The following is a 17,322-nucleotide window of genomic DNA, read 5'->3' as shown; positions in this document are numbered from 1 at the left end:
TCAGCCATCATCTGCCTTCATAATATGTGCTTTGATCCTCAAGAGAAACTGAAAATTTCTAAAACTGAACATTGAGTATTTGGGCTGTGAATTATTGACGTGTTTTATTCGGTAAATAATAGCCGAATATTTTAGATTATTTTATGTTAAATATACGGTTTCTGAGCCGAATTAGTCGGTTAATTTTATCCAAATTTACTTATATTTCAATTTTTTGTTTATATTTCAATACAAATGTTATTTTCTTAGGGGGTATTGCACCAAATGCACGAACCAAAAAGGTTATTTTTAAGAAATTGATGGATATTATGTATATTTCTATTCCAAACTGGATAATTGTTCAAAAAATATTTATGTGATTTTTCTTCTTTTCATGAATTGAACGCCATTTTTAATTGTTATTATCTTTATTATAATATTGCATGATTCGCGTTCATTTGATCACCCCCAGCATGATGATGATTGGAAGCTCAAAAATAAATAATCGATGGTCTAAAATCCACAACCTTGTTAATAACCGTCAGGTTAAAGATAAAAATTATGTTTTGCACTTAAAACCTAAATTCACTAGCTGTCACTTTTATTATAGAAAAAGGCCAATCAATATATCCTGCCAATCAATATCAATCTGGCTTGGAGATCAATACGGTCGGAGTGGTTCTAATTAGCGAGAGCGTCATTCCATCGAAAGCGCACGTTTTGGTGACAAAAAATAGTAGCATTCACCCGCTCGCGCACGGGGCAAATAAATGACTTTAGCTGATCGTTTTGCGGACAATTCAGGTGGAGTCAGCCACCAGCCGGTCCAGGAGCCGCGCTTTAACACGTACTAATTGCCGCACACTCGGTACCTAACAAGATTAATGAATTTCACATCATTTTTCATGGCTTGTAATAAATGAGATGGGCCGGCCTGGAATATACACACACACGGCTGATGACGTGACCGAGAGCTGCTGGGGCTGGCTGGCGGCGGGCCTTTAAATTCTATGGCCGCCACACTCTGCTGCAACCCTTTTCAACTACTATTACTAATACATCGGGATACCCACTCAATATGAAACCCATATTGCAGTATCGTGCTGTAGTATTGATTGAGGGAGAGAAAGAGAGAGAGAGAGAGCGTGCTCCGGCCTCTCTCTCTCTCTCTCTCTCTCTCTCTCTCTCTCTCAACTTCTTTTTTAATATTCCGCTCCATTCATACGCTCGCGCAGGCCTGCTTTCCACGTTTCGGCCCGAATTTGCATATGATTTCTGGAACGTGAACAAGAAAAGCGCGCGCCGCTCCTTTTTCAGATCAAAGCAAAATTAGTCGCAACAAAAGAAGCATCGAAATGGCTGGCTCTCTCTGCCTCTCCCGATTGGCACACGTGCCCCATTAGGAATTTCAAAATCGAACGGGCCGTAATTTCTGATCAGGCTGCTGGGAAAACGGAGTAATTATCGCATGTTCTGCCGCGGAGAGGAAAAAAGCCGGCGTGCATGTGCTGCTTTTTATTTTAGCGACGGCCGAGTGCCATGCAGTTTCTCTCTCAAAGGACTTCGTTCGCCTGTGCGCCATTTCTTGATTAAAAATTTTATACCTATGGAGAATACCCTTATTCTTTTGGCGCTGCTGGTGCCCGTTGGTGGTGGCGGTGGGGGGAGGGGGAGAGCGCCTCTGTTTCCGCCAAAGTGGATTATTATGCCGCTTATGCTCGAGCGTCAGGTTGAGATTCAAAATTAAAACTCTGTCGGCTTACAAGAGAAAATCCTCCGCAACCAAATCTTATTAATTAGCGTTCAAGGGGGAAAATTCGTAAATGGTATTTCACGCATTTTTATTTATGTATCACAAGAGCCTAAAGAAGCGCGACTAAAAATTTATGCCCCATCTCGGGTGCTTGCGAGGAAGAAATGAGATTTCTTTTGTTTCATGGGGGAGGATTTGATACCCGAGAATCTGAATAGGGGTGCTCCACTTCCTGCTGCAGGCTCTCAGAGCGATGAAAATGCTTCGATTCTGAATGAAATATCGCCACTAATACCGCGTGCGTGCCTAATATCAATATGGGGTGCGGGCATCAAAAGACGAGCCTGCCGCTGCATTTTAGAAACAAAACGCGGTGCCAATCCTTTATAATATACGAGAAACAAGGCCGCGCCATGCGAGTGAGTGAGAGAGAGAGAGGATGTCGGGCTGGCTCCTGCTCCGACAAAATGTTCTCCATTATTCGTCGCGTCCCCTTCGTATGTATATTGTAATAGCAGTGTCTCTGCTGCATGCGCCCCAGAAACTTTCCGCGAGACAACCTTTGTCCCCCGACACTGCTCCAGCAGTCGTCTTCGCAAAATTACCACTCGAAAATGATATACACTGAGCGACGCCCGCGCCGTAAAATGCACTAACAGTTCCAAAAAGCGGCGCGCTGATTCGAAAACGCCGGCTCTCGTTCTCATCGATTTTCGCCGCGCCGCTTTTGTTCCATTCCGCCAAGAAAGGATTCTAATTATCTTTGGGGACGTGTCTTTTCATCGACGAGTCCTTTGTTTAACCGCCTTTCACATCAGGAACTGGCAACATTAGCATGCTGCTTATGCCAAAACGACGTGCGGGAGATGTGCAAAAAGGAGGATTTGAGCACGTTTCTCACTACGATATCGAAAATGGAGACAGACTTTTATCAACTTACCCTGCCTCCATTGTACAATCAGGACAAAGTTCTATAAACTTTATTTTTGAAGCCTTTGAAGCTCAAAATCGTTGTTGTTTTTGGCGCCTCTACTGACGAGTCATAAGGACGAGTCTGTTACAGAATGATCTGCTGCTGAGTTTCTAATGCACATTTTCTCTCCGCTAGATGTGTCACCGTCACAGCCCACATCCAAAAATGGATCAACTTAAAAATTGGTAGTTTTTATTTTTTTATTTGATTGAAAATCCTAAAATGGCAAGCAAAAACACTGAGCGGTACTATTGTTCATTCAATTTGCGGAGAGCAGCGATTTCGAGGTCTATCAAAAAAGTTCAAAAGTTTGGACTCTCGCAAAGAGCCATAAATCTGCCAGATAAAACGTCAAGCATTCGCAGACTGTTTGCGCAGTTGTGGCAGTCACATGATTTATTTTATTCACCGCGAGCGGCGGCCGCTTCTGGCTGTTTCGAGTGCAGAAAATCCCGGAGATTAGCAGAAAATACAATTTAAAAGACGGGGCTGCTTGCGTGCTGAGCAAATAAGTCTGGTTGCGGCTCTGGTGGCGTGGTGTTCTCTGTGAATCCTTATTGTGCGTCTCGCTGCTGCTCGTCACACCGCTGAAGAAACACACCTACGGCCCCAATTACTCATTCTCAGATTACACAGCTGCTTTTTACTGTGCGGCTCTCACAGCAGCGGCCATTTATTTAGCGCCTGCCTCCCTCAATGCCGCTATACCGCTCGACGATTTTCATAATAATGATGTTGTTTGAAAGGCACTCAGAACAAATACCGAGCAGCGCTAATAGAGTCCAATGAAAACGAACCAGATCGATCGTCATCATCGCATTCAATAACCTGCCGCGATATTTGAACAATAACAATAATTATGAAACATTCCAATTGAACTGTGCATGCTTAATATTGTGTAAAGAGCATTCATTCGGCTCGCCGGACCGCATTATATAAATATTTTGCCGGCTTAATGAATTAATTCGATCGAAAAGCCCCGTTCGATTGGCTCTGCCTGAGGGATGGGGCACCACTGTCCTTCGAGTGTGCTTCACTCGCACGGCTGAATATACAATAATCGCAGTGCGTTCGGGCAAATGGCCCATGAAAAATTCCCCGTTTGGTCATCCGCCAAGTCAATTGGGGAGACATCTTTCTCTGGCAGCTGTATTATCGAAAATTTTGTGAAACACGAGCATTTGCTAATATTGCGCGGTTTTGGATCAAATAGTATGGATTTTTAACTGAATGTGACTGTTCAATGATATATATATTATTTATTTATTTATTATTTTTTTTGTAACCTCTGCTCAGCACTTATTGTGCGGTCTTGTATCTGTCCTGGTCCCAATAACACCGCCGAGCAGATAACATGGTGCCCGCGAATAGCCACAGAGGAGCTTTGAACAAATGTGGCCATATCTTTTCGCCATCTTTACCTATATTGAAACGCCAGACTTTGTCCCTAATGCGGGTGGAACGTTGTGGAAACCAGCAAAATCAGCAAATATTTATTTTTCAATCGTTTGAAAAATCGAAGAAATCTTTTATTTAAAATAAAAATGAGTTTTTGCAGCTTCTTTACAAATTCTAACAGCTTCTCGAGAGGTTTTGTAAGAGTTGACAAGAATTACCCTGGATATAATGGAGTGTCCAGAAGCACTCAGCACGTACAAAGCCTTCTTTGTGCTCTATCCTCGAAAAAAGATGGCACACCTGTTTTAAGCCCACATCGCGATTTCCGTCTCCCGCGGCGAGCCAGCTTCCGCTCTCGCAGCATGTGTGTGTATGATAAATTTGTCATTCTTGCCAAAAATGCTAAAATCGATCTTCCTATTCGGCCATGCTGGGCCGAAATTTAATTTGAATTTCAGAATAGCTACTGCTATGAGGATTACCGCTGCTGGCGATGCCGGCAGGGCAAATTAATTCTTCAAGCCGCTTGAGTTTTTTGTTGCAAAACAAGCTCGGGGATTTGGCGCTCTGCGAAATTTATCACATCGTCATTTTCGGCATAAATTGATTTATTTTTAAATCGGTGCCAGTGAGGGGGAAAACGGAGCGAGGGGAGCGCCTGCCTATGGATGCTGCGCGCACATAAATTCGGGTCCGACTTCCAGAGCAGGCAGCCAGCAGCGTGTGTGTGTATGTGTTGGTTTTACTCGCACATATAGGCAGGCAGGTTTTTCTCTCTCCGGAGCAGACTAATGGTGCTCCTTCGTCAGCCCGCATGCAGCAGCTGATGTTATTAAGGAATAAAAAACAAATGCGAGCGCGGCCCGAGTTAAAAACATCCTTATGTCACCCTCATCCCTATAAAGCAGCGGCAAAAGACATTCAGACCCGGAGTAATGGCGACAATAAAAAACGGCACACATATCCAAACGCCGCGGGCGTAATTATCCGGCCGGCAGTCGGTATAATTCTGCCGGAATGCATAATAATGGTCTTGTCCTTTCACCTGCGCATAATTCAAGGGTTGTTTCGCTTTTTACTCTCGCAGCACGCCGAGTCTCGTCGTCGTCGCGAGTAATTTGTGCTCCTTTGGGGGTTTTACACTGTATGTCTTTGCAGTGTGTATAAAGTTTGTTGTAGTTGGCCTGCTTCTGCTCGCAGCCCGCTCGCTTGCTCGCCCGCTCCGTGTGTGCAGGAATTTGCATATTGAATGTCGTCAGCCTTGCCTGCGTTATATATATATACGTGGGCAGACTGTAGTGGTATTCACCCCCTCTTTCTCCTGCTTCCTTTCTCTCCGCAGCTTGATTGCTCTTTTGTTCTTCGCACGCGAAATCTGTTTGTTTGCGCCAATAAAGCAGATTCGGAAAAAGTTTGCGAATCTCTGCCGCATCCTCTCACTTGGTGTGGTTCTCGCGTGCGAACGTGCGGCTCTTTCGCGCCGCGAGAATTAGATCGATAAATTTGCAAGTTGCGAGCGAGCGAGAGATAGAGAGATAGAGAGAGAGAGAGAGAGAGAGAGAGAGAGAGAGAGAGAGAGAGAGAGAGAGAGAGAGAGAGAGAGAGAGAGAGAGAGAGAGAGAGAGAGAGAAAGCACTCGCTTTGAGAATCTCTCCGCCGCGTACTAATTTGCATCTGTTTCCTCGCGAATCGCTGCAGTTCGACGGAGAAAGAGAGAGAGAGAGAGAGAGAGAGAGAGAGAGAGAGAGAGAGAGGCCGATTCGGTGCGTGTTGTTCGCCGGAGCCCTGTAAGCCAGTACATGCAAGGATTTGCTCTGCTCGCAAAAAGTAAAAACCAATTTAATTTTAAGTCAGCGGCACCAGTGAATCCTGCGAGAGTATTAAAATTTTAGGATTCCAGCTGAGGCCGTTCGTTTAATGAAGCCTGAAGTAAAGGACGACATCTGCTGTTCGCTTATTGGAGCGGTGATTAATGCACAATTACTCAAAGTTCGCGCGCGCCTACATTTGCATTCCCCGGCGGCACCGGGTAACGGCCTCTCGAAACGTGCATTCACTGGAATAAGTTGCACTCTTGATGCTGAAGACTTTTAAGGCCCATAAAAATGGTGCGGATCCTACCTGCGCGTATTTAGCGAGTTCTTGTGCCAGCTCCGGCGCATATTAAGCGAAATAATTCGCGTCGACGCCAGTGCACAACGGGGTCGTGTTTTATTAAACTGCCGGAGAAGGTGCCCATATGCACGGTGCTCGTTTTAATATCCCATTTTCAACAATTAATGAATGGAATGCTTTTATTATGGACCGAGCTCCGCTTTTGATGTGTGTGGGGGAGTAGAGTGCTACGAGTGGGATTTTTAAATTTAATCGTAATCTAAAAATGAAACATGGGTTTATAGGACTTAATACATTTCACAATCTTTGGATACATATCCTTGTTAAAGAATATACTCAACAGAGAACAAAAGATCCTCAAATGGACGAAATGAAAAAAGCTGGTTTCTTAAAATATTTTTTACATGCCAAATTATAGATATTCCAGTTATGGTAATTGCAGATCAGCAGGGTAACTGAACCCCATAATTCCCGTCACCCAAAAGGAAACGATGAAACAGAGGACATGAATATGAAATAATAAAGAGAAAATCAGTCAGTTCAGCATGTGGAGAGAAGCAGTTTTTGTTTGAATGCACCATAGAGTTCTCGTTCACACAAATTGTTCCTCAGACGATAGCTCATGACTTGGGAGCACGGATCCAGCACAGATGCACACTTAAAAATGGGGTTAGGAGTCCCATTTGATTCCTAACAAATCAACATCATGCGTTGTCATAGAAAAACATCTTAAATATTCAGGACAATTTAAATACAAAACATTTTTAAATAGCAGAACATGCAATATTAACCTATCAATGGCTCGAAAATAATTGAAAAAATGCTGCTGATTTTATGTGCGTGCATTGTTTTATTCAATCTAGGAAATCGATATTTTTCCTTTCTCAACAGTTTCTTCCACCAATTCAAACATCTTTAATCTCGCTCTTAAAAATCCATAAAACATGCAGCGCCGCTCGTTGTGTGTGTTGTTAGATGCGCGTCTCTCTCTTTCCCCGCGCGCGTTTTGTATTATTTTACAGCCGCGTGCGAGAGAGCAGGCCGGCGAATTAGACGCTGAGCCAAGTGAAGGAGCATTTTATGGGCGGCAAACTCACTTAAACACGATTCGTCATTAAATTTTCTTAATGAGAATGCAAGGGAGCCGCGCACGTGAAAAAGTTTTCCGAAGGCAACACCACTTCATGAAGCAAACTTTACTCCACTTGCTCGGCTATTTCAGTGGCAAACGGACTATAAAAATCATTTTACGATCCTGGCTAAATGGGAAAAATTAAGAAAATTCATCTCGCTCGAGCTTCCAAAACTTTTGGCTTAACTTTCCGGGAAATCTAAAAACGCGCGGCAATCGTCACAAACTTTACGATCCACCACTTCAGCGAAATTTGCGGAGAGTTCTCTGTTCCTCGTGAAACACATTAAGAGCTTTTGTAGTGAACAAGCGTTCGTTTGTAATTTGCCCGAAAAGATTGTCGCGTGCTTCAACACCTCGGCTTATCCGGCCGATGTGTCTCGTACATGTGACTATCGCGACGAACAATTAGCGATAAAATCAGCTATGGTGCAAGGAAAACAAACCTCATGTTGTTCTGTTTTTGTGTTGCAGGAAGATGTTTATCGGGGGTCTCAGCTGGCAGACTAGTCCAGGTAAGCAGCATCGAAGACGGGAAATGCGGTGCAGCTGTCGCTTTTCCACGGCGCTCGGTCTATTCATTTGCTCGTCGCGCACGCTTTTTGCCCAACTTTTTGCTCTCGCCAACCGATATTGCCGATTCGAAGGCTGCGCGCAATAATCCGCGCTGTTTTGGTATTAAAATGAGCCCCGGAGTATTGAAAAGTGAGCCGCGCAGATATTGCGAGAGGGCATCCTCTCTCGATTCTCATATTTTCTCACCACGACTTCATAGCAGCGCCGGGTCGGTGATATCTGGCAAATAGCACGTTCTCGGGCGCGCCAAATTCTGATGTTCCAACTTTCGCCGAAAGCTGCGAGCTGACGACGCCGACCCGGAGTATAAAAATTTGAATATCCCCTCCGTCATTGGATTAAATCGCGAACCGCGTCAGCAGAATTTCCGATCATCTGATTTCGTCTCCACGCTCGCCTCGCTGAGTGAATTAGTCGGGTTTTAATTGAAAAGGCTAGAGCAAACAAAAGGTGCGGGCGGACCAAGGACGCGCTGTAATGAACAAGAACCGAGCATTCCGCTGCAATCTTGGCTGCGAGTCAGAGCACTGATGGAGCAAGAAAAAATATTATTTTGTGTGACGCAGCAGTTTGGCATTTTAGTGTACACACACTTGAATAGGGTTTGTGTTGTGGAGCTAGCATCCGCGTGAGGTAGACTCTCTACCGGCACCATAATTTACAGCAGATTGATACATACTGCCGTTCGTTTCTGAGGAAACCCAAAATAGAGCCTTTTGATTTTATTTTAAAATAATAAAAAATTTAATGGAATGCTTTCTAACTCCCCCATATTAATGAATTGCTTTTACACAAAATATTCAAATAGCACACCCGGCTGGGGGAAGCACCGTTGGCTCGCGCTGTTAAGTCATTATTAGAAGTGTCAAGGTAATTCTTTTCCTGGCTTCAAAATAAATGTCAGATGGTGAAAAAAGTCGTGGTTAATTACAAGTGACTCGAAATGCTTTTAAAGCTCAACGGGCTGGGAGGCGCACAAGCCACTTGCTGTTTTTCGCACCTTTCCAGCAGTTTAAGGGAAAATTATCAGGCGTTTCAATAAAAGCGGGTAGGCTAAAGATGGCCACATTGAGCTCAAGCTCCTCTGCGGCCACTCCGGCCCCATGTGGCCCCATGTTATCCGTTCGGTGGTGTTATTCGGGCCAGGTGAACTCATAGCCCACGGCATGTGCTGAGCAGAGGTTAAAAAATTACTGCTTTACCAAGTGATGCTTATTGCGTTAGCTAAGCCATAAAAATTGCTGAAAATTAAAAAATGAATTATCAAATTAAAATAATTTAAGCTCTCTCCTCTAGCAGATGGTATAACCCATACTTTTAATCCTCTTGAAGCTTTTTTCCAACAGCAACCCAGGTGTTTATGTGTGTGTGTGTGTGTTTTTAAATATAGATCATATTTCAAAATAAAGGTAAATACCGCAGTCGAGCTGAAAAAGCGGATTAAAAAATATCGTCTAGTTGAACAGCAAGCTAATTGTATCGCTAAAAGGTTCTGCCTGATTTGCAAAGTATATATCTCCTCTTCATTCGCATTAGACAATGCGCTCGCTCGCAGCGAGTGATGGATGTGTGATAAAGTGGCGCAGCCGGTAATTGGATGACGATAATTACCACATATTCCACCTAGCGATCGAGCGAGTGTGTGCGTTCGCTCGATATATATTATAAGACAGCCGCTGTACAAATAGGATTTTATCACTGATCCCTTTAGAAGTTAGCTACAGGGCCGATGAACACTCCATAACACACCTCATTACGGCCGTCGGTATATAGACTGCACCGCTGTGCACACTTTTCGCAGCAAAAACCTTTTGTGCAGCGCACTCGTGATTAGCTCCGGCTTCTGCGGCAAAACAGAGATTAATTATCGCTCTCGAGAGTAGTTTCTTCGTCCGTTTTCATCACTTACTTTACTCCAAGCTGCTACTGCCGTTGCTCGCACACACCCTAATAGCATTGATCCGCCGCCGGAGTTGCGGGAAGAAAAAGGAAAAATCACTCGCTCACGTTGTGTCTTGGGCGGTTCAGTTGCTTTACGGCTTACCCAAAAAACTATCCGTTTTAGAGAGAGGAAATTAATCTCCCAAACGAATGGAAAATCAGTTCCAGGAAAGTGGGAATCGGTTACTGCGTATGCATTTTTTTCAAAGTCAAAGCTGAGTGGTCTGTTTTGAGTAAATCATAAATAATGGATTAGTTCTCTTATCTCATATGTTGAAACTCATAAAGTATATAAATTGTTGCTAATTTATTGAAGGGGAGGAAGGTCCAAAATACACTCAATCACAAAAGATTTTTTTTTGAAAACACAAAAAATTAACCTTCCCATGCACAAAAATGAAGCTTAATAAATAATTTTGGAAATATTTAACAATGTTTTGATTGGAACAATTATTATTCTCACGAATAGGACACCAGTTGGAGCCAAAACCCGTCGAGACGGATAATGTTTCTACTTTTTATTACATCGAGGGAATGTCTGATAGTGATTAATGCTGTCATAAACACCCTCTGTTTTTTTTTTATTTTATTTTAAACCACAAAATCCTTACCAAGAGCAAATTGTTTTCTGGTTCCTGGCGCCTCTCTTGGTCAGTTGCTGCAAACATCTGTAGAACATTGTTAAAAAAAATTGCCGATTTGTCCCTTGACGTCGCGAATCGTTGCCGTTAGAAGCTTGCTGGTCGGTCGCAGCAAATGGTACATTCTGGTGTGTTTAAAATTAGACGTGCACAACGTTATTGTGCTAGGAAAGCAAAGATTTGTAAGGGTATGCAGAGTTGCCAGCGTGGAGAGAGTCCATAGGACTAAGGCACAATGTAAACTCGTGTGCTTGTTTATTCATATTTGAGCGAACGTTGGTAGTTGGCAGAGGCAGTCCCTGGCGTTGGCGTGTGCTAGCTCTCGAGAGCCGGCGTTCAGCTCTTGATCACGATCCAAACACATCCAATCAACCCTTTGCAAATCAACAATCGGCTCCCTCTCGTCGGACGAGAGGATTAAAACTGGGCTCGAATCGCGCCCCTCGACATTGCGATTTCCGGCGGTGCGTGAGCCGTGTGCTCTTTCGAAATAGGCCACCGGTCACTGCCGCTGCTGCTACGGGCCGAGGGGAAGTTTTATTGAAGTTGCGACCCGGCAGCAGCACCGGCACCACCGGTGATGTCTAATATGCAAGGGCCGAGATTTCTAAGGTTTCAACGCAAACAAAGGTGCCCGCGTGTTTGTCGGCAGCAAATTGGTCGGCTTTGAGCGCGCAATTCGGAAGCGCGCGACGAGTTCAAAAGTGACTCGTCTTTTGAGCCGGCACACTGTCCCAGCCTCTAATTAGCATCTCATCTTTTGAGGCGTCCGAGCGAGCGAGCGAGCGAGCGCGGGTCGACCATCAGGGGTTCGTGTTTGTTGCTCGTTACGAATCTTGGTTGCGCTGCGTTCCCACCCGGCTGACCCCTCGTGCATGCGTGAGCGGGAAAAACGCTCTCTGGAGGCCTGGTCGAGCATATCAAACGACGCACCACTGGCGTGTTGCTCAATTAGTCCTCCTTTTTTTGCAGCCACCGCCGCTTAATCATTGCGCGCTTTTGATTAAATTCCAAATCTTACATTTTGCGCCATTACTTTCAACCCTTGAAGCTGATTTAAGGAACTAATTAAGTTAAATGTTGTTAAAAATTAAAAAAATACATTAAATACTAAAAGTGTGCAGAAGACTAGATAAATAAGGATATAAACGTTCACTGCCTGTTTTTGCTGTGGCTTGCGGCGGCTTGAAACAGAGTTAGAATGTTCATTTGACAGTTAAGGAAATGGTAGAAGTTAATTGGTTTATTACAATATTTACACTTACAGCCGTTACTCGCGCAGGAGTGATAGGCCACCGTTTAAATAAATTAAATAGTGAAACTCGTGACAAACATATCTCGTATGCATTTATGTGTCCGTCAATAGAACAGGTTCCCATCCGATTTTGGTTGAACCTAGAACGGGTGGCGAAAAACCCTAGGTCAATTTCAGACACCTTAAGGAGCTGGTTAGCCATGGCTTTATTTAAAATGCGTAAATTTCATTCAGGGAAAATCTAGAAAGCAATTTTCTGAGACGAAAGTCAGTGTTCGCTGATTTGTAAGTCACCCTGGATTTCAATAATTTATAGAGACAGAAGTTTATAATTTTCGATGACATTTAAATCGATTAAGTAATGGTTATGCGGCTCAATACTTCTCTCAGTCGCATTGTAAAAATTAAAATAACTTAAATCGTGCGGGACTGATTTGAAGTGGGTGGTTTTGATTGAAACACAAATTGGAGTGCTTCTATCAAGATTTCTTGGTATAAAAATATCGAGAGTAGAAAGAGAGCTCGGAGATGAATGTGCCGCACACCAATGATTGTATTTTTTCAAAGGATCCCTCTCCTCAGAGTATTCATGTAATGAACGCTCGAAAAGTTTTGCAGCGACGCAAAAGAGTCGGCGAGAGATATTCCTCATTCTTCCTCTCTGATTGGTACGTGGAAAAATTGCTCATGCAGATTCTCTCGCCATTAGACCGCTGCGCCGGAATAGTCCGAGCATCATTATCAGATTTTCTTTCTTCTCTCTTCTTTCTCCTTCTTTCTCCTTCTTTCTCCGGAGCGGCGCGCGGCATCGCCAACTGTGCGTGCTGCATTAATCTGACTGAGCTGCTGGCTCTCGGCCAGTTCGACGGCCGGATAACTCCATTCAAAACGGCCAACGGGGTGATTTGCGCAACGGCATTAACTTGTAAGACCTTTTGCAATAGTAGGGTACTATTTTAATCGGAACTTAATTTCGAGCAGGCGTGAATTTTCATTTCAATTAAACTGGTTTGCCAACCAAATTTTAAAATGTGTGCGAGATGTTCAATTAAGTTTGAATTATTGAAATATGAGCACGCTGCCTTCAGAATTGTTATTTTCTTGGTATTTCATCACAGTTCAATTAAGTTCAAATTAACACATGTTGGAATATTGCGTTGTTTATACACTCAAATATTTTATGAAGTCAATAGTATTTCATTATATTCCCCGCATACATCCTTTGCTTACTCTTAAGCCACGTAAAGTGTCGCCGGCTAATTCGGCAATAATAAAAGAAGCTTCTGTGTGCGTGAGCCTATGAGAAATTTTATCACAATAATTTCCTCTTTCCTTGCTGCCGTCGGGCTGCGTGTTGAAAACAAAACAGGAGATTGAGTTACGCCGAGCATATATTTTTCTCTCGAAAGGGGCTTTTGTTTCAGCTTTTTTCGCAGGCTGCCACAACGGGCGGAGGGCTCAAATTACCGTTTAGTATTCCAGGTTAGCAAAGCGTGTGTTTGTGTGTGTGTATGCGTTCGCCTGCCCCTTAAGTGGCTGTGCGCAATAAAATTTCCAGCGTTTGCGGCCCGGCTAATTCGGCCCCGTAAAAATGCTCCTCTGAAATCGTCCACTGGCCTGGCCGCACTTACTTTGAATAATTTAGAGTTTAATTGCCTCCCAAACTCGAGCGCAAACAGGGAGGAGAGAAACGGAAAAGGTCCTGTCATATTAACTTCCACAATTTGCTTTGACAAGGCAAACAGCAATTATTTTCGGGCCGGCGCTGCGCGTGTGCGTATTATTTAAATAAAGGCGTAACTTTGCTTCGTTCGGCCTTTTGGGGCCAGCCGGCCTGCTTCTTATTGCACGTGTTTGCGGAATAAAGTTTGCATTTACGACCGCGTGGCAAGATCGATGCCTGTTTTCCCAACACAAGCAGCGCAGGGGAACAATTAGACGAGGCTCACTCTCTCTCTCGAGAGAGAGAGAGAGGCTCGATTTTGCTTAACTGAATTCGCAATCGAAGAGAAACGTGCTTTTCGTAGCTCAGGCTTTTTAATTCAGAGCGCCGGTCTCAATTAAAAGTTTCTTAACTGTGTCTCTGTGTGCCGAAATGGATTTTTGTCAAGCGGTAACTGCGCTAGGGAAAAGTTTCGGAGTCGTGCCCTTTGGACATTCAGTCGCGGATAAAAAATGGCTGAACTTTGCGGTTTTGAAAGCAGTCAGCGTATACTTTTGGCAAGTGCACGCGCCAATGATTCATGAAAGAACCAAAATAACCCGGCGAGAGGCTACTCACAACAAGCGGTCGGATTATTATTCCGACATTTACGCGCAATAATCACCCCTTTAATTTATGGAACCTGTGTTTCACTTCCCCACAGCTTGTTTGCTTTAAGTAGCCTGCCTGCCTGCGTTTGTGTGTTGTGTGCGGTGGGTCGGGGTGCGTAAAAGTGCGGTGGGTCGGTCGGTCGGTCGCCGCCGCGTAATTAATGCAGGAGCAGCTAGGTGAATAAAAGGCATGCTGGCTCGAGCACCGAATTGGCCTGCCGAGCCGAATATCGGCCAATATAAATAACCTGAGCTGCATCGGCCGCGCGCAATGCGAAGAAGTTATGTACGGCTGGGGTTGCACACGCGTTCCGACGGCATGCCGCGGCCGCCTGAATCGACACACGAGCTATGCCCAGGGACGTTAAACGGGTTAAAATGGTCACCAGAAGGCCTCGAGTCATTGACTCGGTGCGAAATTCGCACAGCCAGAGAATTGCGAATATCGCAGAGTGAGCGAGAGAACCGATTTATTGCATCCTGCCGCAAAATCACGGAGCTGCTGACGGAGCCTCTCCGATTTTGACGTTGAATTGCGCCGCACAGCCCTTGCGGTTTCTAATTCTGCGGCCCGAATCGTTTGTTTCACCACTCATGCAAAGGGACTGCCACCCGCCTCCACTGCTTTTTCATATCAAACTCCGCCCGCAAACTAAAATGTGTGTGCGCAGGCCGGGGTACCTTTCCACGGCCAGCTCATCACGGTCAAATGAAATATTCATTCGTGTTGTTGTTTGCACGAGTGGGCCGCTCGTGAACAGTGGAAATTTGTCAACAGCTTTGCGGAAGCGCCCGAAAAAATTGATACCCGTGAAAATTTAATACGCTCGGCCCATTCATTGCGTTCATAGGCCGAAAAACAGTGTTTTAATATTTAAATTTCCGGATCTCTCACAAATTAGGTGTGCCAACCGTTAATTCATGAAACATCGTTGAATTTCAGAGTATGCAGCGCAGGGGCAAAAAGTGAAGCGAGTGTGTCCTTAACAGGCTATAAAATCCGTTCCGAGAAGCTGCGATTGTAATTTTATTACCCGGTCGAGTAGTTGCCTTCGCTTTTTCACATGATTTGGCAAATTGCATTCGTCCTAATTACGTCGCCGTCCGTGTTTGTGCTCCTCTGCCGCCGCTGCCGCGAATCGAAAAGACCAAAAATCCAGCACCGAGAGGGAGGAAATGGAAACAAACGACGCCGGGCGTAATTTCATTAAGAGCCTGGCAATTGAGCGAGAGCGGCGGAGGAGAAATATGCAGCTCTCGCAGTCGGTCTGATTTATATTGAAAGAGACTATAGTTTAAGTGGTTGATTGCTGAAGCTGCGCGCTTTCAGAAGTGGGTTGGTTGCTGCCGCTGCCCGCCAGTACGGTCATATATTTCAGAGCTAAATATTAAATGACCCGACCCGGCAAGGCGGCGATTACGTCACGTGTGTATGCGTGTGTATGTGTGTGCGGTGACTCTCTACATGGAACGAATGCGACGTTCTTTTTCCCTCTCTCACTCGCTGATGTCGACGGGGTATTATTGACTCTCGTTTTCTATCAAATTTATAAATTCCCACACGGCCGCGAACGGTCGACTGAGCTCGTTTTTTATGTTCGCTCGACGCTTCGGCACGGAATGAACTGGCATTGTCCTGTAAATTACTTTTAACACAACGGCTATCGCTGTGAAAAGTGCTGATTTGCATTTCGACTCTGGAAATAAATTACTGTGTGTCGGAACCAGAGTTTTCCGATTTTCCCGGCGAGTATTTTCGTGCGCGGACGCTTACATCTCCAATTTGAGCAGAAATGAGTAGATGAGCACTTCATTTGCATGCACGGCGCACGGTCTCAGCAGATTTTTCAACTACCACCGTCGTTTAGAGCAATTCCGGCGAGCGCAGTTTTCACATTTCTGCTGATTCGCAAAGGTAGAGCAGCCAATTCTTTCGCGACAATGAACCCGCTCCGGCTGCCATGCAAAAGAAGTTATAAAACGTTCCATTCCCGTGTCTACTCGAAAATTATTGCCAATTAACGACGAAAGCCGCCAAGCTGAAGGGGCCTAATGCATACACTATATACTTTTGATAATAAAATACCACTCACTGCGCGAGGGCTTATCTTTCCCGCGAACGGCTCTTTGACGTACGACCAGAGTGAATTTCAATTTCACTCCATATAGACACTATATTGCGGTAAAAGAGTAGTGATGAATTATTTAAATAGCAATATCGGTATTCTCCGTTGAGTTCATTTTGCACTGTAAAGCCTCATTAATAATACTCTGGTGGCTGAGAAATTAGCTGCTGAGTGCTCAAATCTGTTTCCAACTCAAGAACTCGCCATTTAAATATATAAGAATTATCCCCAGCATTTTTTTATTCAGCTCTGTGCATTTGGCAGTGGAGCAAGTCCGATTTCCCTTTTCATAGCGCGACAAAAGATTGATTCTGTAAAATGGACGGATTTCTAATGAATTTTTAATTTAAGACCTATGAACAAATTTCCACTGTAAGGAAATCTAATTTACGAGTATAATCTCCAATCGGAACTAGCAACCCCTAGAAACCCCGGTATGCAATTTCAACGCATAGAAGTTGCGCAGGTTGCATGCTTCCGAAGAGATTAGGGCCCAATATTTCCGTTTGGTACAACTTAATAATCACCCGCTAATTTGTGCATTCACTCGAAATAACACCTGCAATCATGAGAGCATTTTATTGAAGTGAAATCGGAGATAAGAAATCTATTTGATTTCGCCTAGGCTCTTTATGGTGCGCGGAAAACCCCGTTTCAACGATGCCGCGAATAGTGGAGTTGTAAATAATCGGTCTGCAAAACGAAGTGTCATTTTCTCTCTCGTCCGCTGTGCAAGAAAAATAGGGTCAAAGGTAAAAATAAGCCGCCGGCCATTTCCTTAGATCTTAATTACTTCTCGAGCAAATAATTCGTCCAACTAATCCGGCGCACACCGCACGGGCACGTTGATGTAGAACTTTTCGAGTAGAAGAAGAGCGAGAGAGTAACGTACGGCATTTTATTTTTTAGTTTATGAATTCGTGGCCGCCGCTGCTTTCTCGGGTTGCCGCCGTATGCTTTAATTCCGGGCTAAAATTAAGCCTACCGCTTTAATGCCGACTGAGAATTTTGCTCGCCGAGATGCAAATAAAATAAAGAGCGCACCGAGTGCGCGCGTCTCAAGAGAGAGGAAGAAAGAGCACCGCCACGCAATAAAAATGCCTCTGAGTGTAATGAGATC

The 17,322-nt window shown here is 44.4% G+C and overlaps 1 protein-coding gene across 9 annotated transcripts in view; it reads left to right on the top strand.

Moving 5' to 3' along the window:
- The window catches only part of Rbp6 (RNA-binding protein 6), a 292,546-nt gene that overhangs the window by 6,702 nt on the left and 268,522 nt on the right, over positions 1-17,322 (top strand). For all 9 annotated transcript variants that reach the window (XR_010574926.1, XM_065485994.1, XM_065486006.1 and 6 more), the window contains exon 2: positions 7,825-7,865. Coding sequence is in view for 8 of the 9 variants with exons in the window: in XM_065485994.1 (XP_065342066.1) it covers positions 7,825-7,865 (41 nt within the window). In the remaining variant the exon portion in view is untranslated. The remainder of the gene's footprint in view (positions 1-7,824; positions 7,866-17,322) is intronic.

This window comes from Cloeon dipterum, chromosome 1 (assembly GCF_949628265.1).
Source record: "Cloeon dipterum chromosome 1, ieCloDipt1.1, whole genome shotgun sequence".
NCBI classification, from domain to species: Eukaryota; Metazoa; Arthropoda; class Insecta; order Ephemeroptera; family Baetidae; genus Cloeon; species Cloeon dipterum.
The sequence above is the reverse complement of the archived record's forward strand: the minus strand, read 5'-3'. Positions and strand labels throughout refer to the sequence as shown.